The sequence below is a fragment of the Hipposideros armiger genome, unplaced genomic scaffold, assembly GCF_001890085.2.
Source record: "Hipposideros armiger isolate ML-2016 unplaced genomic scaffold, ASM189008v1 scaffold_163, whole genome shotgun sequence".
NCBI lineage: Eukaryota > Metazoa > Chordata > Mammalia > Chiroptera > Hipposideridae > Hipposideros > Hipposideros armiger.
Genome location: NW_017731513.1, coordinates 2,724,571 through 2,749,061, shown reverse-complemented (window position 1 = coordinate 2,749,061; position 24,491 = coordinate 2,724,571). Strand labels below are relative to the sequence as shown.

At 40.1% G+C, this 24,491-nt stretch overlaps 1 protein-coding gene across 3 annotated transcripts in view; it reads left to right on the top strand.

Annotated features, from left to right (window-relative positions):
* Window positions 1–24,491, top strand: part of NBN (nibrin) — a 37,104-nt gene that overhangs the window by 3,039 nt on the left and 9,574 nt on the right. For all 3 annotated transcript variants that reach the window (XM_019651654.1, XM_019651655.1, XM_019651653.1), the window contains exons 4-13: window positions 90–249; window positions 2,836–2,939; window positions 4,315–4,432; window positions 5,012–5,205; window positions 8,308–8,405; window positions 13,239–13,368; window positions 13,982–14,254; window positions 15,987–16,434; window positions 21,202–21,273; window positions 22,462–22,617. In XM_019651654.1, the coding sequence (XP_019507199.1) occupies window positions 90–249; window positions 2,836–2,939; window positions 4,315–4,432; window positions 5,012–5,205; window positions 8,308–8,405; window positions 13,239–13,368; window positions 13,982–14,254; window positions 15,987–16,434; window positions 21,202–21,273; window positions 22,462–22,617 (1,753 nt within the window). The remainder of the gene's footprint in view (window positions 1–89; window positions 250–2,835; window positions 2,940–4,314; window positions 4,433–5,011; window positions 5,206–8,307; window positions 8,406–13,238; window positions 13,369–13,981; window positions 14,255–15,986; window positions 16,435–21,201; window positions 21,274–22,461; window positions 22,618–24,491) is intronic.

Sequence of the window (24,491 nt, the reverse complement as noted above, 5' to 3'; positions counted from 1 at the left end):
ATGATATGAGTTTCAAATTTAAAGTTCTGTAAATTGTCATCTCTGTAACTGTGATGCCACAACTTGATGTAACTCGTTTTCATTTACAGAGTAGAGTATGAGCCTTTGGTTGCATGCTCTTCTTGCTTAGATGTCTCTGGGAAAACCGCTTTAAATCAAGCAATATTACAACTTGGAGGACTTACTGTAAACAATTGGACAGAAGGATGCACTCACCTTGTCATGGTATCAGTTAAAGTTACCATTAAAGTAGGTTGAATGCCTTGTTATTATGTTAAAATAAGTTCTGTGAATTTAAGCTTACTCGCTCACTATACACAGTAATTTTTAAAGCCACTTACTTTAAATCAGTCGGAACTATGAGTTGTCGATTTCTATATGCCAACCCCATGCTTTTGTGTACCATTGAGGTTAGAATGGCTTTTTGATCATGTATTTATTACGTGAGGCATGCAAAAGCACATTGAATTGTATTTCAGATATTTGATTTAGCATTTTGAAAAATGACTTATGCTATCTGTTCACCAAGAAGTTGATACAGCATATAGTTGTGTTTTCAGTCTAAGAGCAAAACAACCAGAGACCGACTACCAGTTCTCAAAGTCAGCATCTCATGTCTCCTCTGTCAAGCTGTCTTCCTCCAGTCTCTGTTGTCTCATCTCAGGTTTTTCTGTTTAATATTTTTTTGGTGTAAGGTCCTAATCACAAATACTTTTTAAGGTCTTGTAGTTTAATATTACCCTAATGTAGATTTGTAGAGTATGTACTTTTAGAAGATGTTGACTATTCATTAAAACAGTGATACACTTTGGTGTGTTTTCAGATTTTGCATCTTCTCAGATTTGATTATACCCAAAGCTAATTGAAGAAAAACACTGGGAGGTGATTTGTCTCCTTTTAACCAGGTTTATCGTAGATATGTAGGATTGTTTTGGGTTAATATTTACAGTGAAAAGCAACAAATATTTAGATCCCTTTATTAGGTGGTAGAAAAGTCCCTTAAAATCTAGCATAATTAGTTAAATCAGAATGTGTGGATTATAGTAACAGAGGTGTCGTAGAGAAGGGCTTGCTTTCAGATGGAACCTCAAATCAAATTTGGATGTTGGTGGGGTTATGTCTGAACAAGGATCTTTTCATCTGTGCAAGTTTATGAAATTGACTTCTAAATTTAGCAGAGTACTCATTTATGCCAGTGTACCCACAGCTAATAGATTCATAAATCAAAATGTCCACTTAGTAGTTTTCAGCAGGGTTGCACCCTTATAGTGATCAGAATACTTAACGGGTGGACTCTGAGATACCGAGGTGCCTGAGAGATGGAAGAGGTAATCATGCCCTTGCTTGGTGGGTATGAAATGGGAGCCAAGTCAGTAAGACGGTCCTGAGGGATGTTTTGCTGAGTCCCTGACAGACCTGGAAGCTAGCAGCCATCACCAGCGCACACACTAGTTCCGGGACTGGGACCTGCTGGCCACCGCCTGGCTCTCCTCGTCAGATAGGACTGGCTACACACCAGCAAAGGCTTGCAGAGCGTTCCTCCTTTTCAGTATTTTTGATCACATGCCAAAAAAGAGAAGCTTGTCATTATTTTTTTGGAAAATTTTCCAAAAGCACAGGTTAGCTTGTATTTTTAAAATTGTTGAATGTTAGAGCCAAAAGGGAACCTAAAGAGCATTCAGGTCAATTTTTATTTTCTGATGAGGAATCCGAGGCACAGGACTGAAATCCTTTGCCCAGGATTCCGTGTGTCAGAGCTTCCTCAGTCCAGTGTTGAACTCCACACTCTTGCTTCAGGCAAGAAGTCGTTGAGTCATTCACATTTGAGGTTGGTCTCTTTCAGATTCCGTTCTTCAGAAACACCCTAAATTGCACATTCGTATGTATTTAGGTCAGACCCTATGTTATTAGAAGTGTACTTAAATTCTTTTGCTGGATTATTTTCTAGAATGTGGCTGAATCTTCATTTTCGTTTTCATTGCCAATAGTGGTATTTTTAAAATCTTTCTCAGATTTTGTGAATATGTGTTATTTGAGACCTATAGCTTAATTCATTTGCTACTTGAAGCCCACCCCCCACCCCAATCTGTATATACTTGTGTTGAACTTTTACCAAACCCCAAACAGTTATTCCTTTATTTACTTGAAACAGCTATTCCGTAGTTACAAACTGCTGGAAAGACAGACTGAAAAGGTCTTCTCGCTTGTGATACTGTTTTCTCTAGGGCAGATGTTACATTGCCTCAATCCTAAGATATACTTTTTGACATTTTAATGTTTTTAAAAATGGAATACATTTTAAAGTTGACTTATATTTTATGTTGCTCAACCCCCCCACCCCCCAATAGCAGTTTTTAAATTACCATATTTTGCCATATATAATGTGCTTGGGATGCCAGCTCTGAGCAGCAGGGCCCTGGTTTGGATCCCACATGGGGGCCAGTGACACTGCCCTCTACAGCTAAGATGGTGGACAACAGCTCAACCTGGAGCTGGGCTGCTGTGTGAGTCGCCAGCTCCTGCAGCAGTGGGCTGCTGTAAGCTACCATGTGTGGCTGGCAGCCAGCGTGAGCTGCCAAGAGCCGCTGTGAATGGCCATCCAGAGGCCGGCGACCGATCTGCCTCACCAGGAAGAGCGCAATGATAATACCAACATGGGCCAGTGAAGCGACGTCCTCCACAACTAGACTGAAGAACAAAAGGACAGCAACTTGTCTGTTCCCCTTCCCCCGATTCCCCAGCGCTGTTCCCCTCCCCCAATTCCCCAATAAAATCTTTAAAAAAAAAAAAAGCTGGAGTGAATACATGCACTTACATGTGTTTTTTCCTTTTTAGACAATATGTGCACTCATTTGTGGACGTCCGATTGTAAAGCCGGAATATTTTACTGAATTTCTTAAAGCAGTCCAGTCCAAGAGACAGCTTCCACCACTTGAAAGGTATTTCATGTGTTTTACATAAAATATGACATACAAAATACGGTGGCACTGGTTTTATTTAGATTAAGTCCCCCTTTAATGATTATTTTAGGATTTAATGCTATAGTTCAGTTTTATTAGAGAGGTTTTATGCGTGTAAAGTAAGGATCCCCAAATGCTCAATTGGTTGTTTCTAATCTTGGTGAAATGATGTTTCATGTGTGCCAATATTTCACGTGTGCCAGTAAGTAAAGAGCACACAGAGGGCAGGCAGTGCAGAGCACAGAGCTGCAGGCAATAGGGCACGTGGGCTGTGCCAGCGCCAGTACATGGACCCCTGGGCCTGTGGGGCGGCAGCCCTGTTCCTGTACCCGTGGCCCCAGGCCCGAACAGTAACAGCTCCGTGGGGGAGTGGAGCTCATTTCTTCTGAGAGTCAGTTACGAAATAGCTTGCTGGTAGTTTTATAGGAAAATTGCATTGAATTTATAGATCAAGTTGGGAAGAAATGACAAGTTGACAATATTGGGTCTTCCATTATCCATGAACATTAGTGATTTTTACTGGAAGGTGGAGATAAGCTGAGAGGTTGGTCACTTACGAATAGCTGTTGCAAAAGATCTGATTATATATTATAGAAAGTTGAAACTGTGAGCTGAGGAGAGGCTTAAGAATTAACTTGATTTTACGTCTCTAATTTCTTCTTTTCCCTCATTTCCATGGACGATTAGGATGGTTTTATAGCATCCTTTAAAGAGCTAAAAGATTATATTTTTAAACCTCACTTTGGAAATTTTATTTAAACTGACAGAATAATGTAAGTTTTAATTTCTTGAGCTTCTCCAGAGATTTATAACAAAACACTTAGAGTAGTAGTTCACAGAATTGGAATAGGGACATTATTAATACATAATAGAAGTTGATCTTTATGATTAATGTCTCTCTCAACACTTTTGTAATTCATATAACTTGTTTGAGTTATATACACAGGGTGCCAAAAAAATGTATACACATTTTAAGAAAGGGAAAAAAACTGTTAAAATTGTAATAATATGTATCGATAACAAAAGATGAATACAAGTCATGTGTAAACATTTTTTTGTCACCCCCGGTATATTTAATTGGGTCTTGTTATTATCTACCTTTGGATTATATATTTTCAGGAAATAATGAACAGTGCTATTAACCTATGTGGCACCTGTCACCATATTTCTAGAAAAAGCATTTAAATGCTTTTTGCTATTTTTGTCCCGGATAAAAACTTCCTTTTTAAAAACAATTAAATGGTATTATGGAAATTAAGTCCTTTAGTATCCAGGTAGCTACTTCATTTACAAATGTAATGGCACATTTACAAGCAGTATATAACTAGAATATACTTTAATTTTGTTTCTACAGTTTTTACCCACCTATTGATGAACCAGCTATTGGGAGTGAAAATATTGACCTGTCAGAACGACAGGAAAGAAAACAGATCTTCAGAGGGAAAACATTTGTATTCCTGAATGCCAAGCAGGTACTGTTATAAGCTAAATTTTCCAAAAGAAAATGTTTGTTATAAACTAGGACAAATTATTACTGGTATCAATAGTTGTTAATTCATTTTCTTTCGGTATTTTGTATAGAAGTGTGATGTGGAATGAAAACTGCCCAGGCACCAGAACCTGCCCATTGTTCATGTATATGATTATAATACCTGTTAATTGGCCTATTAAATTTATATAACTATGTAAGTTGGGGGGGGACAAAAAACTTTGGTTTAAGTTCTAACTTGTTCAGTTAGAACAGCTGTTGAATGTCATCTGTGTGCTGAGAGTTGGGGTTTGGGTCCTAGATGGGAAGTGATGCAGGTCAGCCCACAGTGGATGTGCTGTGTGGGGAGCCCTGGACAATGTGATGCTGCCCGGCCGCAGGGCTTCTGTGACCCAGGCATCTCCTCGGAGTGGAACAGAGTGTCCTCCCAAGAAGCACAGCCAATTCTACTTCAGCTCTGCTTTTATTTTACTTCCAAATCAAAGTCTTCCCAATTTTACAATGTACTCGAGTAATTGTGGCTATTTTATGCCTTTTTTTCTTTTTCTTTTTTCCTTTATAGCATAAAAAATTGAGTTCAGCAGTTGTTTTTGGAGGAGGAAATACTAGGTTGATAACAGAAGAAAATGAAGAAGAAAATAGTTTTTTTTCAGCTCCTGGAACTTGTGTTGTTGATGTAGGAATAACAAATTCACAGGCCTTCGTTTCTGACTCTCAGAAAAAATGGGTTCATTCAATTATGGATATGCTCCAAAGGTACAGACTTACTCTTTATTAGTATAAAAATGTGCAAGTAGATGGTTTTACATGTAATTTTTGTTGTGTTCCATATAACAATGAAAAGTATTACTGTAATTATCAGAAAGATTTTATTGTGTGTAGTAGTTGAAAATTTATTGTGACTTAGTATGCTAGCAATAGAATATCTTTATCCATAATTTTATTCAGTATTTATTTTCTGCCTCTTAATTTTAATAGAATTTACAGAATTTACCTTTCTAAATTAATGAAGTAGTATTTAAGTTTTTCGGTAAAATATGTAGCAGTTCAGAAAGTTACAACTCAAATGTAAATTTTTGTCTGCAATTGCCTCGACCTGAAATGTATTTGTCACTTGATGATTATTACCCATTAAAAAATGCATATGAAAAATTTTATTCCTCTTATATAGGCTATCATGGGAAAGCAGGAAAAAAATGTCAGATATCTTCTTATAATAGTGTTTGTAGTGGGGAGGAAGAGTGTGATAGAGCTAAATCAAGGGTTTTTGTTTCCTAGACGCTTTATTGGTGTTCATAATCTTAGCACTATTGGAGCCAAAAAGTATTGTGAAAATTTCAGGCTTGGCAGTATGGTGACTACATTTCTATTCACCTAGCAACAAGTGTTATAATTAGGGCCTAGGGTGCTCAGATGCCTAAAAAGCCCGTAGCTACCTCCGTACATTATTCTTTTTTCCTGTGCCAGGAGTCCTTCTGACTATGGAGATCCCTTTTTTGTTGTTTTTCTTCTATGGGGTTGCTGAAGGAAAGAGTAAAATTTCAGTTATTTGTATCATAAATATTTTACTTAAAGGAGATAGACACATATTTATTGCTGTGAAAAAGAAAATACCTGTGTAACAAAGATGCCATCTTACTACTACGACCAAAATTTACTGTGGTTCTGTTATGTTTTAGGCTGGGAATATGATGGTAAACAAGGCAGCCATTGGAGCTTGCTGTCAATCAGGAAAGAGATGCAGACAAGTACATGGATAATTACAATGTGTATAAAGGAAGCAGGAGACAGGGCAGAGGGGAGAAGGTTATTCTAGAGAAAGCCTTCCAGGCAGCATCGTACCTCCGGGCAGCCCCAGAGTCCGCAGAGCGGCAGCAGGACAGCTGCGTTTACAGACCTCTGTGCAGCCAGCTCTGTTCCAGTAGCTCTGCGTGCACAAACACACGGCCCTGTGTATCATTTACTGTTGCGGTCCCCACATGCACAGGGCCAGCGGGGCTTGAGAAGACGGGGATGTGACCCAGAGCCTGGCTCCAGAGCGCATGCCCGTCGCCATTGTGTCTCACTGCCTTTCCTGTGCAGAGACCAAGGGATGCACTGGATGCTCTAGCATTTAGCCCCTGGTGCAGTTTGGTTTTGGAAGGAAGACAGCTTTAAAGCTTGAGGAAGACATCACTTACAGTACCCATCCTCTTAGTCCAGGCCGGCTAGGAAATGGCCGGTGAAGCCAGCTGTTGGCGGCAGTCAGACAGCAGGGTGACATCAGGCCTCTTAGTGCCTTGCTGTCTTTTTTTTTTTTTTTTAAGATTTTTGGGGAATTGGGGGATGGGAACAGCACTGGGGAATTGAGGGAATGGGAACAGACAATTTGCTGTCCTTTTGTTCTTCAGTCTATTTGTGGAGGACATTGCTTCACTGGCCCAAGTTGGCACCATCATTGCAATGCTCTTCCCAGGCGAGGCAAATCAGTCGCCAGCTTCTGGACGGCCGCTCACGCTGGCTGCTGGCTACACACAGTAGCCCATGGCAACCCACTGCAGCAGGGGTTGCAGCCTACGCTGTCGCCGGCGACTGACGGCAATCCAGCTCCAGGTTGAGCTGTTGTTCAGTATGTTAGCTAGAGGGCAGCGTCACTGGCCCTCATATTTGGGATCCGAACTGGGGCCCTCTGGCATCCCAAGCCAGCTCTTAAGCAACGTGCTACTCGGCCGGCCCAGTGCCTTGCTGTCTTGATGAGCTGTCCTAGTGGGTGTAGCATGCCTCGGTTAAAACTCCATATGTCTAGGGGGACAGGATAACCCTGGTTTTGTCCTTGCTGAGGTGTTTTCCGAGAATCCTAGCTCACATTCAGAACTCTTCCCGTTAGCACTATAATTATTTCTCTTTGTCCTCTCCTCACCCATTTCGCAGCTTTGCACAAATTGGATGACTCATAATCCTTGGTTCACGAGATGCTGTCATTGCTGAACCACCAGTAACACACATGCATTTTGTTCACTGATTATTTAATAGTTACTTAAAACTAGGTAACGTGTTTGCGAATCTGCCCCCTCCCCAAACTACAAGCTAGATGCTTGAACCTAAGTACAGCTGCCTACATGGCGCTCCTCGCCCAGCTTCCCCACATGGGAACCTGTGTGTGAATGTTCGTAGCAGATACACTTTATCACGAAAGGTGGAAAAGGAAGAAGCTTTCCTTCAGTGGGTGAAGCACTGAACAAACTAGTGCAGCTGCGCTGTGAGGTGCAACTCAGCAGTGGAGAGGAGGGACTGTGACACACACACAGCTTAGTGAGCCTCCAGGACTTAAGTGGAGCGATGACACTGTGTTGCATTACTGTTCTATAAAACAGTTATTATTCTTGTTCTAGACCAATAGAAAATAGGTTCACAGTAAGATTCCTTAACACATGTAAATTGGTAAAATGATTTGACTTACTAAACTTCGAAGAGTCATAACGTGTACATATAGCTTATATGTAGTTCTTTGTACTCCCCCCCAGCTTCTTCTTTCTTTCATCTCAAGATTTTAATAAACATAGATTTGCTTATAAAAACATATTTTGTTGCTTCATCTGGGTGTTAGTTTCCTCTTTACCCTGAAAATGACAGAATTTTGCACCTGGAAGGATCTGTTCCCTTGTTAGTCACTGCAGGTGACAGGACTGAGTTAGTGAAACATGGTGGACTTGCCCATGTGACATTGCTCCAGGGAGCAAGCTGGTACTCTGAGTATTTGAAATTCTCTCCATACCATAAAACTGCTGTTCCTCTTTGGGGAAAAAAAAGATTCAGCTTGACATCATCTTAATAAGTTTATTAATTGGAAGATGATATCATACTATTTTATTCTACTAGGCAGGGTCTCAGACCTATTCCTGAAGCAGAAATTGGATTGGCAGTTATTTTCATGACTACAGAGAATTACTGTGATCCTCAGGCCCAGCCCAGTCCAGGTAATTAAAGTATTATTTTATCGATTCTTCAACAACTTTATTTATTATGTAAATTGATGATAGGCTGTCTGAACATTACTGTATATTTATGACGGGTGACCATTTCCACCGTCTTTTAAAACTCACCTTTTCCATTCCGTCATTTATTCATTGATAAAGATTTGTGGCTGCTGCATACCGGGTAATGTTCTAGGTGCTGAAGATACAGTGGTGAATCAAGAAACAAGTTACCTGTCACTGTGAACTGTGTACTATAAAGGTCATGCAGACAGTTAGCAGGCAAGCAGGCAGACATTTTGGTAAGCTCTGTCATGGCCAGGTAAAAAGAGAAAGCTGCAGTGAGGTGATGTGGTAGCGACGAGGAGCGGGCTCCTTTCAGTGGGTGGTTGAGGCGGGTGGTCATGTCTGAGGATGTAACATCGGAGCCTCGTGCGTCCTGCGTGATGAGAGGCGGCATGGCACGGAAGGACCTTGGGGCAGAGTGCTAGCGAGGAGGAGCAGATCACAGTGGCATCTATGGAGAGTGGGTTCCCCGGGGCCAGAATGGAAGTGGGGACACGAGTAGAAAGCGCTCGTGGCGGTCCAGGTGGGAGAGCCTGGTGGCAGTAGTGGAGAAGCAGAAAGAACAGGGTCAGGAGTATTTGGGATCTGGGCCCAGCAGATCCCTGGGCATAGGAGGAGTTTGGGGCATGAGTGACAGGTTGGATGGTGGTGCCATGCAGTGGGGTGAAGAGTGCATACTACCGTCATCAGCATTGCCTGTCACCGAGCCTGTGTGCTCAGGTAGCAGCTCTCACCCTTTGTTAGTTAAAACACCTACCCTACTTTTCTTGAAAATAAGCTGATGTTGCTGTCATGATGATTCATTTCTTCTTTCCTTCTTGCTTTCGTACCTCAGATAGACATATGTTTCTTCTCCTTAGGAGCCCTTCTCTTTGCATAGCTATCAGAGCATCCACTGTGGTTCCTGTGTGCATTTGCTTGCCTTCTGGTTCTCTCTGTAGTTGTTTGTCAGTGGTTGGACTTGGGCCACGAGAGACAAGTTAGGACAGCACTGCCTCACCATCCTCTCCAGGGGTGTCATTCACAGTGTGGCCCATTGAGGGTCTCTACTCTGCACCCTGGTTTAGACAGGTTAGAAACGTGCTATGAGCTATGAAAGCCTAGTGACCCGGAACTGATGAGGTGTGTAGAGCATCACTGATAATGATTAGTAATAGCAGCAACTGTCTTTAAAAGAATTTGCAGAGACTGAAGTAAGCGATTTGTATGTCATCAAAATTTAATCTGTAAAGCAATCCTTTTAAGATAGATGAGATCATCTGCACTTTATAAATGAGGAAACTGATGTACAGAGAGGTTAAGAAATTAGCCAAAGATCATGTAGCAAATCATTTCATTCAAACTGACTCTTCAGGGAAGGTATTAAAATATTACACTGTAGCACAGATGGAATATATTTCAATGTGTAGAGTTTTGAGAAACGGTGGTGTGGGGTTGATGGGAATCAGATGTAAAAGGATAGATGTCTGATAAAAAATTTGACCAGCTAGTATTTTACTATTTCGGTAAGAATGCTTATTCACCCTCTATCTCAACTCTTTCCCAGTGAGTATACTAGGTATGTTTCTGTCTCTATGTAGCTAACCTTCATCTGCAAAGTTTTAAGTGCTTGAAGTTTCCAGTATTTCCACATAACTCATTTTGCTGGAATTGTGACATGATGAACATTCCCAGAATTTATCCTTAGAGGGCAGAAGTGAAACGCCAACTCTTCAGCTTCTCAGTGACGGAATTGCTTCCATGTGGATACCAAAGAGAGCCAGGTTTTTGGAGAAGCTGCACAACCTTTAGAAATAGCATCGCTGTAGATGTGATTTTGTCACAGTTGATTTCTGTTCTGTTACAGAAAAAACAAAACAAAAAACCTGTCAGTGATTTCGGACTAATACAACAGAAACGTATAAAGCAGGGTCATTGTATCTAAGTGACTAGCTGTCCTTGTCCCAGCCCCTGATTGGGACAACTGTCCTTTGTTTGTCTTTTAGCAAACTAGTTCTCAACTAGATATGTGCTTTTATAGAAACTTTTGTCAACTTAGAGTCATTCTCTGTAATTCAGAATATTCTGGGGTGTGGCCACGGTATCTGGGGTTTTTTTGGTTTGTTTTGATTGATTTTAAGCTTGTGTTTATCATACAAGTGCCAAGAACCTCTGGGTCAGAATATCTAGGGAAGGACTAAACTAGAGAGGAGCTTCTTTGATGTAAACGAGGAAACCTCTGACTACAAACATCAGTCATTTCTTATTTTTACGAGACCTGAAATTCTCCCTCTGCAGCTTCTGCCCAAGAGGCCTGCTGCCTTGAGAAGCTCCCCTTCTCACAGCCACTGCCCTGTGTGAACCCTCTATGTCTGCCCTTCTTGAAGGCAGTAGAGGTCCTGCCTCCATGTTCCTCTCTACAGTTAATGCTTCACCGTGCCACAAGGGTCACCTTCCCTTTCAAACTTGGCTCGCTCTCATTATCAGCAGAGTGGACCCCAAGCCCTTTTCTAGACGTCTGAGCCTTGTGCAGTTTCGCTGTAGCCTGTATCCTTCCATCCTCACCTTGTAGAAACATGCCTCCCTACAGAATCCATGTGCTGCATGATCTTCAGCTCCCACACCCCGTGACCTTGCTCGTCGTCGTCCCTGTGCCAGGAACACTAAGACTGCCGTTCCACATCCAACTCACCCGACAGACGCTCGTGTCCCTCGTGAAGTTTTTCTAGGTGGTTTTCTCTCCCGTGACGCTCCTCCAAGTCAGATGAGCTATTCTCTTGTGTACACCAGTAATTTTTTTGAGCATTCCAGTTAGAGTTTCTTCCTACTTTGAAATGTAGCAAGTTGTTATCCATGCCTTTTAGCCGCTAGATTGATTGTAAGCTCTTACTAATGTTGGAGTCCCTGATAGCACCAAGCACAGGACTTGTTTGTACTTGGTATGAATATTTGCCTAGTTGAAATAAGTTATTGGCACACATGATTATCTTTGCCAGCGTGGTGCATCCAGATTTTATCATCCACTTTGGAAATGTATTCATGGCTGAAAGGGCCTTAGAGATCATCTAATCTGTCTTATTAAAAGGTAAGAGATCTCAAGGCTGACAAAATTTAAGGTCCCATAGATACTTCATGTCCAAACCAATCCTAAAATTCGAATTTTCTGACTAAACCAGTACCTTTTCTATTGTATCATGTCATACAGAAACAGGTCATAAGGAGTTGGTAAAAATCTACCTTATAATTAGAAGTGTGACTGCTTACACATATTCACAGGTGGGCCCGTGAGGTTCTAAAGTGATAGATATCTGACTTACCAACAGTTTTAGAACACAGCCAGGTTTGATGGAGCAGAGAGAAGGCATGTCGCCTTCCCTCCCTTTTCCCCTCCTTTCTTTCCTCCTTTCCTTCCATAGCCACTCGTTTACTTATGCAAAGAGTATTGACTGTAATTATTCTAAGCACTAGAATGAAGAGGTGAGCAGTTTAGAGCAGATGCCTGCCAGCATAGAGAACAGTGTAAACAGCCTTATCGTTGATAAGCATTACTTATTCTTGGTCCTCGGGTTCCATTTATAAATGTTTGTTTTAGTGATTATATAGTATCCATAATTACTATTTTGGGCAAAATTCTGTGCAAGCTACAATGAATTTTAGGGGTATGTCTGTTTAAGGAAATGCCAGTAGGCTTCTAAGGTGGTCACATAAGGGAGTGGCAGAAGTTGTTTAAACACCTGACTTTGGAATCAGTAGTAAACATGTATGAAACACATCCCACGTCATGAGGACCTAACAGTGATAATTTACTTGTAAATGTCAACTTTTAAAATTTTCAGTTGACAGTTTAATTCCATTAACTGACTTATATGCACTCCATAGCAGACCTTGCTCGGGGACTGTGGGTAGAGAGCTCAGCCGCTGGTCCAGGCCCAGCAAGATAGGGAAGTCTCAGGTGAGCGAGGTGGTGTAGAGTGAGGCAGCGATGACCGCTCCCGGACACCATGCCCACCGTGGGCCATGCCTTTTCCTGAGTTCTGTCCATGTCTCAGTTCAGTTCGTTCTGCTCTCAGAACAATTTGGTGAGGAAAATGTTATAGTGACCCCATTTTATAGATGAGGAAAGTAAGGCACAGCAGTTAAATAACGCCTGTCGCACAGCAGTGATGAGTGTGTGAAAAGTGAACAGGGTGGTGTGAGGGCCGTTACAGGAGCCAGAGCGAGCAGCGCCCACTTTAATTGCAGGAGGGTTGAGACACGTGTGCCTGAAGAGTGGCAGTCGAATGAAGCGGCTGTCCTGGTAAATATAGTCACGAAGTAATCATGGTTTTCTGTGGAAGCAAAAATTAGTGTCTAAAACTGTTCATGTATTTTTTTACAAATAGTGTATTCCTCCTAACAATTAAAAACACATTAATTTTTTATTTATGTAGGTGGCAGGGTAGGTACACGTTCTTGGGGAAGAAATGCAAGTTTTTAGTCTTATAACTTAACCAACTTAAATTCTAAATCAAACTATGCTTTTTTATTTAAGTTGATAATACTTGACCACAAAGTATTTGATGTAGCTATAAAATGAGTTGGTTCAGATGAGCTTGTTACAGATGCCACCCAGGCTGCTGAGAGGCCTTTTCATAAGGTGGTGTTGGCTCCACTGGCTGGAGATGACAACCATGGGCTGTCTTGCCTGGTGCCGTCTTCCCGCAGTGCACCACAGGCTAGCAGTGGTGAGTGGCCAGAGGTCCGTCCTGTGTCCAGCGATTGTGTTCTTTCTTTCCCTTGTTTGATTTACAGGATTGAAGGCGAAGACTCCAGGGCTGAGCCTTTCCCAGGGCCTGTCTGTCCAAGAACAGCCAATGCCAAGCGTCCCAGTGAACACTCTGCCCTGTGTAGCTGACACCGAGTCAGAGCAAGCAGACACTGGGTAAAGCTTCCCTGCCAACAATTGGATCAGTAATTGAGTCAGTGCCTTTATCAGGTCATCTCGTGGAAGATGAAGCCTGGGAGAGGGGGATGCTAGGGAACGTGAGATTTTAGGTCAGGGATCAGCAAGCTGATCTTCTTCTCCTTTTCCATTTTTTATTATTATTTTTAAATGGAAATAATTTTAAAATCTTAAACAAAGCAAAAATTACCTAGTATTATCACCTCATTTAATTTGTAAGAGACTCCTAGGTTGATATTCTGTGTGTGGGGGTGGGGTGTGGGGGGCAGTTTTTCATGGAAGAGCCTGCCTGACAATATGTGCTGAGGGGATGAAGGGAAGAGAGAGGTATCATTTGTCTTCAGGGGTCCTTGGTGACACAGGAGACTACTTCTTGGGAAATTTGCTGAGTTATTGTCTTAAGCATATGATGTTCTAAAGCTATTGGGTTATCGGAAAAGTCATGACACATTTTTACAATGAAAAACAGAAAAAATACATCATGACTTTTTTGATAACCTAATATATTACCTCAGTACTACTTAATGGACTTTGTTTCTAGGTAAAAAGTGCTATGAACTTGATTACTGTGCATTCTTTTCTTTTGCTACAGAATGGATTTGAGTGAAAGGCGAAAAGAAACAAAGATCTCCAGAATGGAACAAAGATTCGGAGTGTCTTCACAGGACACATCCACTGTGAAGGAACCCCCGAAAATAGGCTCCAGTAATAATACTTTAGTATCAAATACTCTGGTTAGGATGAAAATCCCAAACTGTCAGCTCTCACCAGCCAAGTCCCCAGGTGTAAACAGAAGTAGAGAGGCTTCCCAGCAGCCGCAGACCAACTCCATCAAAAACTACTTCCAGCCATGCACCAAAAAAAGGTACATTTTTAACACCACCTCTCTGTCTCTGAAAAACTGATACTTGTTATGTGATTGCAGAAGGGTGTTTATTCTGGAAAACTGCAGCCCGTTGACCTTATTTCCTGTCAGGAATGTTGGAATCTGCTCCCTCACTAAGAGCTTAGATGGAATCTCTGTCCCCTTGTTTCTTGTGCACCTTAGCGCACCTGTCTGATTGGTGTCGTGAAGAAGCGCTTCCCCACACCCGAGTTTCCACCTGCCTGTTTCCCTGCTGACCCCTGTCACTTCCAGGAGGCAGGGCCTACTCCATCAGTTACTCTCGGTTTCTGGCACCTTTTATGTCTTCTTCTAGGTTGTCTTCTGTATTGAGGAGCTCTGTCTCCCTTTCAGAGCCTTCCTTGACGTGATTTCTTCCTCTAGCTGCTGCCTTTTGTCTCAGAAAAGGAGGCGGTTGTGACTGCTCCCATTTCTGTTAGAGATGTTTCTAAACCACCAGCATTTCTTCTTGACTCGACATCCCTGGAAGTAAGCACTGACACCTGCCGACTCCAGGGCCCTTTCTCCCGCGTCTCCTGTCGCTTGTGGCAGGGGCCTGTGCCGGCTCTTTCCCTCTCTGACGTGCCCTCTGCCCTTTTCCTTGGCAGCTCTTTCCTCCCGCTGCTGCTTTTTATCCTCTATATTCTGCGTCCATGGTTTCATGACATTATTATAAGCGATCGACACATTTGGCTCTGACTTACCCTTGAGCCTTTACTTCTACTTGTCCATGGGAATTGTGAGCTGTTTTTCCAAACAATAGGCCTAAAACCTTTTCTCCCCTGTGACTGACTGTGTATTTTTTTTTTTGGTCAGTAGTACACTTCGTCAAAATCTTTGACTTCCTCCTCTGCCTTCCCAGACCAGTAGCGTTGATTCTTCTTTTCATTGCCTTATAAAGTCCTCCCTTTCCATCGGTTTGTGTTGCCGGCTCTCTGGGTCACACTCTGACTGCCTAACTTATTACAGAAACTTCTTGATCAGTCTGTCCAGTGCCCTGACATTAGATTAGAATTATTGAACTGTCACGTTGAGTGTTCCTGTTCACCTTGAACCCAGCAGACTCCTGGGGCGCAGAGACCTGAGTACAGTGTTCAGTACTTACGGAATGAATGGTGCCGTGTTGTCTAGAAAACTCTTAGTCACATAGTCACACGTCACTGGCAGGGTGAAGTCTGTCGTATATTCTGGATTTAGCCCCTTTGACTTCTTATTTTGACTCCAGCTCTCATTAACATCAAGTTTTAGTCCCGACCTGGCTTTTCCTTGCCCACAAGTTCCCTATATCATAAAGTAAGCTGCTGTTTCCTGGTAGCAAGTCCTTTGCATTTTCATATTTTTCTCCCTTTTTCTCCACATTGATTTACTTGAGCAGAGAAGACAGACATTTCCATATTTTTTAGCCATAGGGTTGGTCAGTCCTCTCAAAACAGAGTGTATATGAATTATGCACTATTTTCACATGTCTTCTTTCTTTATTAATTTTTATGTTTATTGGGGTGACATTGGTTAGTAAAATTATATGTTTCAAATGTACATATCTATAATACATCATCTACATATATATTGCATTTTATTTCCAGTGATACTGTTAATGAATAAAATCAAGAATATTGTGAATTAAATAGGGGAGGGGGTAAATATTGCCCAACTACTAAATAACTTAGCTGTGTTCATTGTTTTTCTTGTTTTCTTTCCCTTTTTAAAATCTAAGGGAAAGAGATGAAGAAAGTCAAGAAATTTCTTCATCTAAATCAGCAAGAACAGAAATGGAAATGTCGTGCTCTGTTTTGGAACAGACACAGCCTGCTGCACTGACGGCCTGGAAAACTGAGGCACAGCATGTAGCTCATGATGAGCCTGTGGGGGGAATCCCGCGTAACGGACTTACAGACAGAGACCTAAAACCCACTGTGAACAGCTCTGCCAGTAAGTCTCTTTCTACAGAAAAACCAAGATCAGGGAAAAGAAAAACCGATGATGAAGCCATAGAAAATGAAGTATTGGAACAGTTATTCAAGAACACAAAACCAGAGTTAGAAATTGAAGTGAAAGTTCAAAAACAAGAGGAAGATGCCAGTATTAGAAAAAGGCCAAGATTGGATAGAGAAACAAATGGCTCTTTTAATGATGACAGAATATTAGAAAGTAACAAAATAACTGTAAGTAACATTTTTTTTAATGAAAAGTATTGCAAATAGAGACTTAGAATGTTAAGAAGTACTTCAGGTATTTGTATTGACAGTATGAGCATCTGTTACGTTTCCTTGAGAAAAAATTAATATCTTCAACACTCAGTGTTAAGTATAAGAATTTGTTGGTTGATAAGGTAAATGTTAATAGTACAGTGATTCTTTAAAAGTGTATGTGACAATGAATAAAACTCTTGTTCATGATTGCTTTAATAGATTTCTAGCTGTACTATTATATCAAACATTTGGCAATGAATGCAAGTATAGGAGATGCCCCTTAATTTAGTAAACAGGTACAGAAAGATGAAGAAATAAAGTCAAACAAAGTATCCAGTAAATAAATTTTTAGGTTAAAACATGTGTAACATCACTAGGAATACTTTTTTTCCATTTTGATCTTTAATGTCCTATCCTGTTTTCATGAATGTTGATAATCTGTCTTTGCCCACTTTGGTCTAAGAAAACTGTTGGGATTACTTCCTGTTTTATGCATCAGGAAGTTGCAATCTGGAGACCCGTTAGCTCACGAGGTGAGAGCACAGACCTCATGAAATCAGACTTGAACATTCTGATGTCCACATAGACCCATTACTCTTCTCTCGTTTATGGCCATGTGTGGTCACTCCATTAGAAACAGCTACTGGGTAAGCACAGGACTTAGTAAAGGGAAATGGGTAAGATTATGAGGATAAGCTGAGAACTTAGTGTGCACAAGCCATGTGTATATCAGTAACTAGTAAAAGAAAAAGGCATATGTCTTCTTTGGCCTGTATGTTGGCATCTTCACATGAGGGAGAGAATCCTCATTATTTATTATTAAACCTCACCAGGTGAGGTTTTTACCTGGTGAGCCTTTTAAATATGGGTTCACAGAGCAGAGCCCCAGAAATCCTGACTCGTGCACCCAATCTTCTTCCCAGAAATGGTTCCCTCATTGTATTATTGGGTTGTCGGAAAAGTCATGACTCATTTTTGCAACGAAAAATAGAAAAAGTACATCATGACTTTTCCGACAGCCCAATAGTTAAGAATTCTTCTTGTGGCCTTTAAAAATTCTAATATCAGTGGCTTAAATAAGATAAGATTATTTTTTCTCTATAAAAGAAGCCTGGACGCAGGTCACCAAGGTGGCGTGGCAGCCCACGGTGTTAACGTCCCTGGTGTCTGCTTTCCTGTTCTGGGTGTGGCACCTCCAGCCATCATGCCAGTTTCCACGGAGGAAGAAGAGTGGAGAGAGGACAGGGCAGAGGCCTTTCCACTTGACTTTCTCTCCTCAGAAACCCCACTGATAACTTGTGTTATTGGCCAGAATTTAGTCATGGTCAGTGCCACTGCCCCTCCCTCACTCCCAGTCTAGACGAGAGTTGGGGGTATGTTTCACACTTGGCGTGTGGCCATCCCTAATGAACTTAGTGATAATTGTGAGGAAGAAAGAGAACGGGCACTGAAATCAGCCTCTAGCCAGACTGAGAGCTTCAGAAACACAGGGTCCTTTATTATCAGAGATTTAAATATCCACAGGTCACTTGTGTGGCTGTTGCCACCACAGTGGCGAGCTAGGCCGGTTAGTTTGGCACCACGGGAATGTGGCATTCAGCGAAATCCACGGGATGATCTAAGTTCAACACATTTGCATCTCATTATAAAGATATGTTTATTCCCCTTGCATGGTGACTTTACACTGTCACTTTAGCTGCAGACTGTGCCAGAATCTGTGTTTGGCCCCTTAATGTTATTAGCGTTCAGTCTTCAGAAAGGCCTCATTTCTGTTAATTTGGCCACACCTTTGGGAATGTATCTGCCTTGTGGTTCCCTTTTCTCCTGTTTTTTTTTTCTAATTTTTCCTGATATGTTCTTTTCTTTCTCTCATCTTGTCCTATTACATATGTTAATCCTTTTTTTTTTAGCCTTTTTTTCCCTTCTCCTGCACTTCTATACCTGATTGGTCTACTGCCCCCAGTGGCCACAGCTCTGTCTGGAAATGGTTCAGGTTTTAGCCACAGCTCCTTGGTCCCACCTGTATGACTAAGTGGTCTTCCTAAATATCTTCTTAGACCACGCGTTCTCCCAGTGCTCACAAACTCAAGGAACTGGGCACCAGAGCCCAGGCCAGGAAAGGCAGGAAGTGCGGCCGGACCCAGAGATGCAGGACAGTCCCACAGCCTTGTGTGGACCTGCAGAGACCTTTCATTTCCTAGCCAAAGCTGACATGCTACGTGATGAGACCAGGGAATATAGTTACTTTATTTTGCTGTATGATTCTGTAGCATGATTTCCTTGGCCTGTATTTTACTATTTCAGAATTCATGACATTCTAAATAAAAATACGGAACAAAATAAATATGTCGTCTAGACTTTTGGAGAATGAGTAGCAATTTGATTGTGGCACACTTTTGGATATTCTAAAAGTTAAATCCCTATAATTTTTTTTTTTGTGTGTGTGGAGGGCAGTGTCACCGGCCCTCATATGTGGGATCCGAACCGGGGCCCTCTGGTGTCCCAAGCCAGTTCTTAACCATCACGCCACTCGGCCGGCCCAAAATCCCTATAATTTTTTGAGTGAAAATGTAACAAAATTAGTTTTACTTTTAGTATAACATAGCTTTTAAAAACCATTTTGAGGTAATAGTTAATTCACATGTAATGGTGAAGAATTATATAGAGAGATCCATATACCTTCCACCCGGTTTCCCCTAGTTGTAGCACCTTGCAAAGCTACATACAACGTCACAGCCAGGAAATTGACGTGTATAGAATTCATCAACCTTAGACAACCTGAGATTATTTTTACTTTTCAGTTTTGTCATTTTAAGAAATTCCTGTATGAAAGTCCTTGTGGGTGCCCTGGATTAAAGGAATTGCACTTAATATTTCCAGCTGCAGAAATGATACCAGAAAAAATATTTCTCATTCCTCTCACTTAGAAAACTTACTGCAGTTTTATAAAGACAAAAAGTGTGATACTTCTCGCCGACATTGGATTCCTTAGCCATATTTCAGAAAGTCAATTTCTAAAATTTGTTGATGGTAGAACTGCCATTTTTCTGTTTTGGGATTTAAATATAGATTCTAGCATGTCTGAGATTTTCTATAAGCTGAAATAGAAAGCTGTTGGCTAGATACTCCTGCTAGGAATTTATCCTGATATAAATGGCAGCTCTGTCTGCCTTGCTTTCAGTCCTCCCAGTCTCCAGAAAATGCACACATGACTTGGTGTCCTTGTTAACATTCCTCTGCTTAACAGCACCCACTGTCTGCACAATATCTCTTCATTTTTTTTTTTATTGGGAAACAGTGTGTTTTTCCAGGACCCATCGGCTCCAAGTCAAGTAGTTTCAGTCTAGTTGTGGAGAGTGTAACTCAGTGACCAATGTGGGGATCGAACTGGCAACTTTGGTGTTATAAGCCTACGCTTTAACCAACTGAGCTAACCAGCCGCCCCACAATTGCTCTTCTTCACGTCATTCCCTATCTGACTCTAAATTAAGGTTTCCTTCTGTCGCATTACTGTAGCATCTTCCAAAGCCCAATAGCAATAGCTGCCATGGACTGGAAACCATCATTCTGTAACAGCAGCTCAGCCAGGAAGCATACTATACGCAGTCAACAGATTAGGAAACTGACAGGAGGAGGTGTAGGTAACTTGCCAAGGTCGCTGAGCTGAGGTTTTGACAGCTGGGACAAAAATGCAGGTCTGCCCAGCTGGGATGATTCCCAGGCTTACAGTCTGAGTGTCTGGGAAGGTTGTAGTGTGGTTCTCTGAGCTAGGAAATGAAAATGTGCTCCAGAGGTTGAGCAGGCCTGAAGGAGTAGGGTGGGGTGGGAAGCAGGTGTGGGGGAGTAACATGTTCCCAGGGTGATAACAGCTTCCCGGGGGAGATGTGTGTGAGAGTACTCCGGAACCTTGGAATGTAGGTTTTCATACGACATTAATTCTCTTCATTCCCTAAGCAAGCACAAAGTACATTTGTTTTTCTGTACTGTCTTATTAAATTTCCTGAATTTTTATTGCTGAATAACTGGAACTTTGATGTAGAACAATATACCCCTCTATTGTATCCAGAGGGACTGTAGTTTTAACTGAAAGTATTAGAAGCCATCTGTGTGATGCCTTCTTGTCTAGAACACAGTCTGGATATGTGACTGTGAAGGGTAGTATGATTGCATACAAGGCAGTCTCAAGTGTTACAGATAAACATCTCGAATAATTAAATAACTTTCTATCTTTGTGGATAAAGGGAGATATAAAATTCATTTCTCAACAAATTTAGATAGAATTCTTCTAAAGTGTTTGTTTTTATTTTTAACTATAAAAGTAATGCATAATAATGTAAAAATATGGAAAATAAAAAATATAACAATTTGTTGATAATTCTGTCTGCAAATAGCTATAGTTAATATTTTAGTATTTCCTTTTTAAATCATATTTTGCAAACTTGGAATGCACTGTTAATGCAATTTTGTAGCTGTTTTTATTCACTTATGGTCATTTCTCATATTGTTAAATGTTCCTTAAATATGTAACTTATGTGAACTTAGATTGCTTCCAGCTCTCTGTGCTTATAACTAACTCAATACTACATTGTCTTTTGCTACATATGTTTTTATTCCCATCTCATAGTTTCTCTAGGAAAGATACTTGAAAGTCAAATAACTGGGTCAGGAGCATGAATATCTCTAGTTTTCAGAAAGGTACCATTTTATATCTCCTCTGACCATATTTTTTTGTTTCTTTAGCAAGAAAATGAAATTGAAAAGAAATGTGAGCTCAAGAAAGAATTACCATGGTCAACTGAAGAAGAACCATCTGTGAGGAAATTTTTATTTTATTTAATTTTTATAAAGATTTGATTTACATGGACCATTATCTCATCATTTTCTGTCAGTTTACATTCTTAGGATTAATTATTTCTATTTTGATATTTTGGTCATTTCATAGTTGTGCCCCCTCTGGAAATGGATAGATCATATTATAACTGATATAGCAAAAAGAGTAAGGAGAAAAAGCTTAAGTGAAATTCCATGCCCTCTACTCCTCAGATAAGTGACCTTGAATAAGTCATTTTCACCTTTATGAACCTCAAGTCCTTTGTTTAATAAAATTAAGTTGACACTTTTCCAACAGGGCCGTTGTTTATATCAAGTAACAGATGTGAAAAATTCCTAAACTCTGAAACACAGTACAAAAGTATTAGGCTCTTGTTATTTTATTAAGAGTTCCTAGTTACATATACTCTGTCACTATCAGATGAACCTTTTCTTTTGACTTTTCCCTTTTTTCTTCTCTCCCTGACTGTCTTTATCTTGTCCTGTTAGCAACTTCCATGTGAGTACATGTAAAGCAGCTTAAAAACCTAAGATGGTCAGCCTGGGGCAGCGGTAACAGTGTCGCTACGTAACTGCATAGTTAACAGCAGAAAGAACCCTTGTCCAGCCACAGGAAAGATCTTCAGGCTGATTTAATAACTGTTAATCTGGAATAAAAAGGGGCTTTCGGTTAATGAACTGTTGTGTTCAGAATCAATAATTGATTTTTCTGAGGTGTCAAAAATAATAAAAATACAAATTTTTGAAAATCCAAAAAGTCTTACATATAGTAGATAAGAACTTGTAGAACGGATTGTAAGTGTATGGTTTTAATGAAAAGAAGCAAATAATACTGAGATTTCTTGCCAAGAAAATTTATACAAGAAGATAAATTGTTTATTGAGGTATTCATTAATATAAGCCACCAAATTAAAAACGCTATATGGTTTTTAAGCCTCCTCTCATAGATTAGTATGTTATAAACATTTCTAAAGTTTATAGTACTTAAATAAACAATTTTCTGGTTTTGAAATAAATACAGTTTGATTCCAGATACAACTTCCAGGCATAAAAACCTTTTTAACTGTTTTTCTCAGATGTTTGGCCTTTTTTTCTGCAGACCCCTAAATGATAAGTAATTTTTCTTTTCCTTGTATTTTTTTTTCTCATCCATCCTTAACCCCATCTAAGAACAATGCCAGGCTTCAGGATGATGGTGAGAAGCTGCCAAGGAAGGTGTTACTGACAGAATTTAGATCACTGGTGATTAGTAACTCTGCCTCCAGAAACACATCTAGTGTAAATGATGGTTATGGTCAAGTGAAGAATTTCAAGAAATTCAGAAAGGTATGTTTTCCTTTAATTAATTATACTATAACAAGAGGGCAGTGTTTGTTGCTAAATATTGGGTTGTCGGAAAAGTCATGACGTATTTTTTCTGTTTTTCGTTGCAAAAATGCATCATGACTTTTCCAACAACTGAGTAGTAATAAAAGCAGTTCATGTTGAAAACTGAGGCTATTTGTGCTGCTTAAAACAGGTAAAAAATTACTCTAGAAGGACATGAACTGACAGTTAATGAATATATGCAACACCTAGAATGAAACAACCTTCCTCAAGATTGGCTTTCCCACCTTAATTAAGCAGCAGGCATCTGGCTGTATTGCGAGGGTCCTCTCAGTTGTATCTGTGTGGCTTCCTGAAGGGCTTCTTGAACTCAGGACTTAATGAAGATAACAGATGTGTTGAAAATAACTGAGCACATTCAATAATGAAAACCAGGCGTTCTGTTATTACATGTATGTACAAAACAGATGTGTACACAGTGCTATCAGACCTGACCGAGTTCCTTGTCTGTTAGGAACTGAAAGGTAATTATGTTATCACTGTGGTTAAAAGAAGGCTTCTGACTCTGTTCTTTTGCTCCCTATGCTGGGATGTTTGCTTTTGCTTTCGACCTGCTGACTATGGATTGCTAGCTTTTGCTTATGCATTTGATGAAAGTACAGGAACTTTGCACAAGTGACTTCTTTGGAAGACTGCTTTTTTCTAGGACATGATTGAATCTTACTGTGACCGTGTAGTGGTGTAGCCTTTTCTCTCTAATGTGAGCCACTATTAACATTTATCATTAAAGTAGTTTTCTGTTATTGACATTGCATTACCAGAAAGAGTCTCTTCAAGACTGGAAGATGGGAATGTCTCCACTGATACGGCATCCACGCCCTCTTTCCCACCCCACAGCTGTGGCTCATGATCAGCATCGGGGCATTTGTATCTATCACCTGGGTACTTCATGTTCAATATTATGTTACAAGATCTCATAGTTAAATCAAAATTCAAAAGATAATTATTTTCTTATTAATGAAGTTACCAAAGTAAAAGCAATAATATTCACTGTGGCGAAGAGTGATGAAGAAGTATATAAAGTGGTACAAATTTCTGGAAAGTAGTTTGGAAAAATTTAAAACCCCTAAAAATATTAATCTCCTTGACCAAGAATAATTTTGAGAATATAAAAGAACTTCAACCCAAATTGTATGGAAAGATGTTTAAATGGATTGCCTCTAATGAAAGAGTTTGTCGGAGTTTTTCTTTGTATACCTAGTCAATGACGTGGATGTATTTGTACTTTGAAAATATTGTTTAATGATGAAAACTAATTTAACATTCCCTTTCCACCAGATACATTGAAATTTTTAAAAGTCCATAAATACTAAGGATTTATTACTTACTCCCTAAGTACAGTATAACCAATGTGCTTGAATACATTTTCACATATTTTTTAGCACTTTTTTATTTGTGGACAATTAAAATTTCAATTAAAAGTATAAACTGTTGCTGTCTCCAACATCTCTTGGTAGGATATAGAAATTAGAAAGTTTTAAATAAATTTTCATGAGTACTAGAAAGGACTTAAGCTTTGAAATCTTTAGAACACAGTATAATTTACTGTGTGTGTGTGTTCATCTTGAATTGGTAAATGATGAGCTAAGGTCATTTTTGAATAAAATTTCCAAATTAAAAATTGTAAATTCTCTTAGTACATAAATCCCAGTTACATATTTAAATCTGGGTATAGTAATAGCCAAACAATAGGGCGAAAGCATATGGATCTAACACAGTTACTGCACTGTCTCACTCCCTTTCATTTATAGGCTATATTACATCTTTGGCACTTATACATGATTTAAAATCTTTACTTTTTTTAAGCTTTTTCA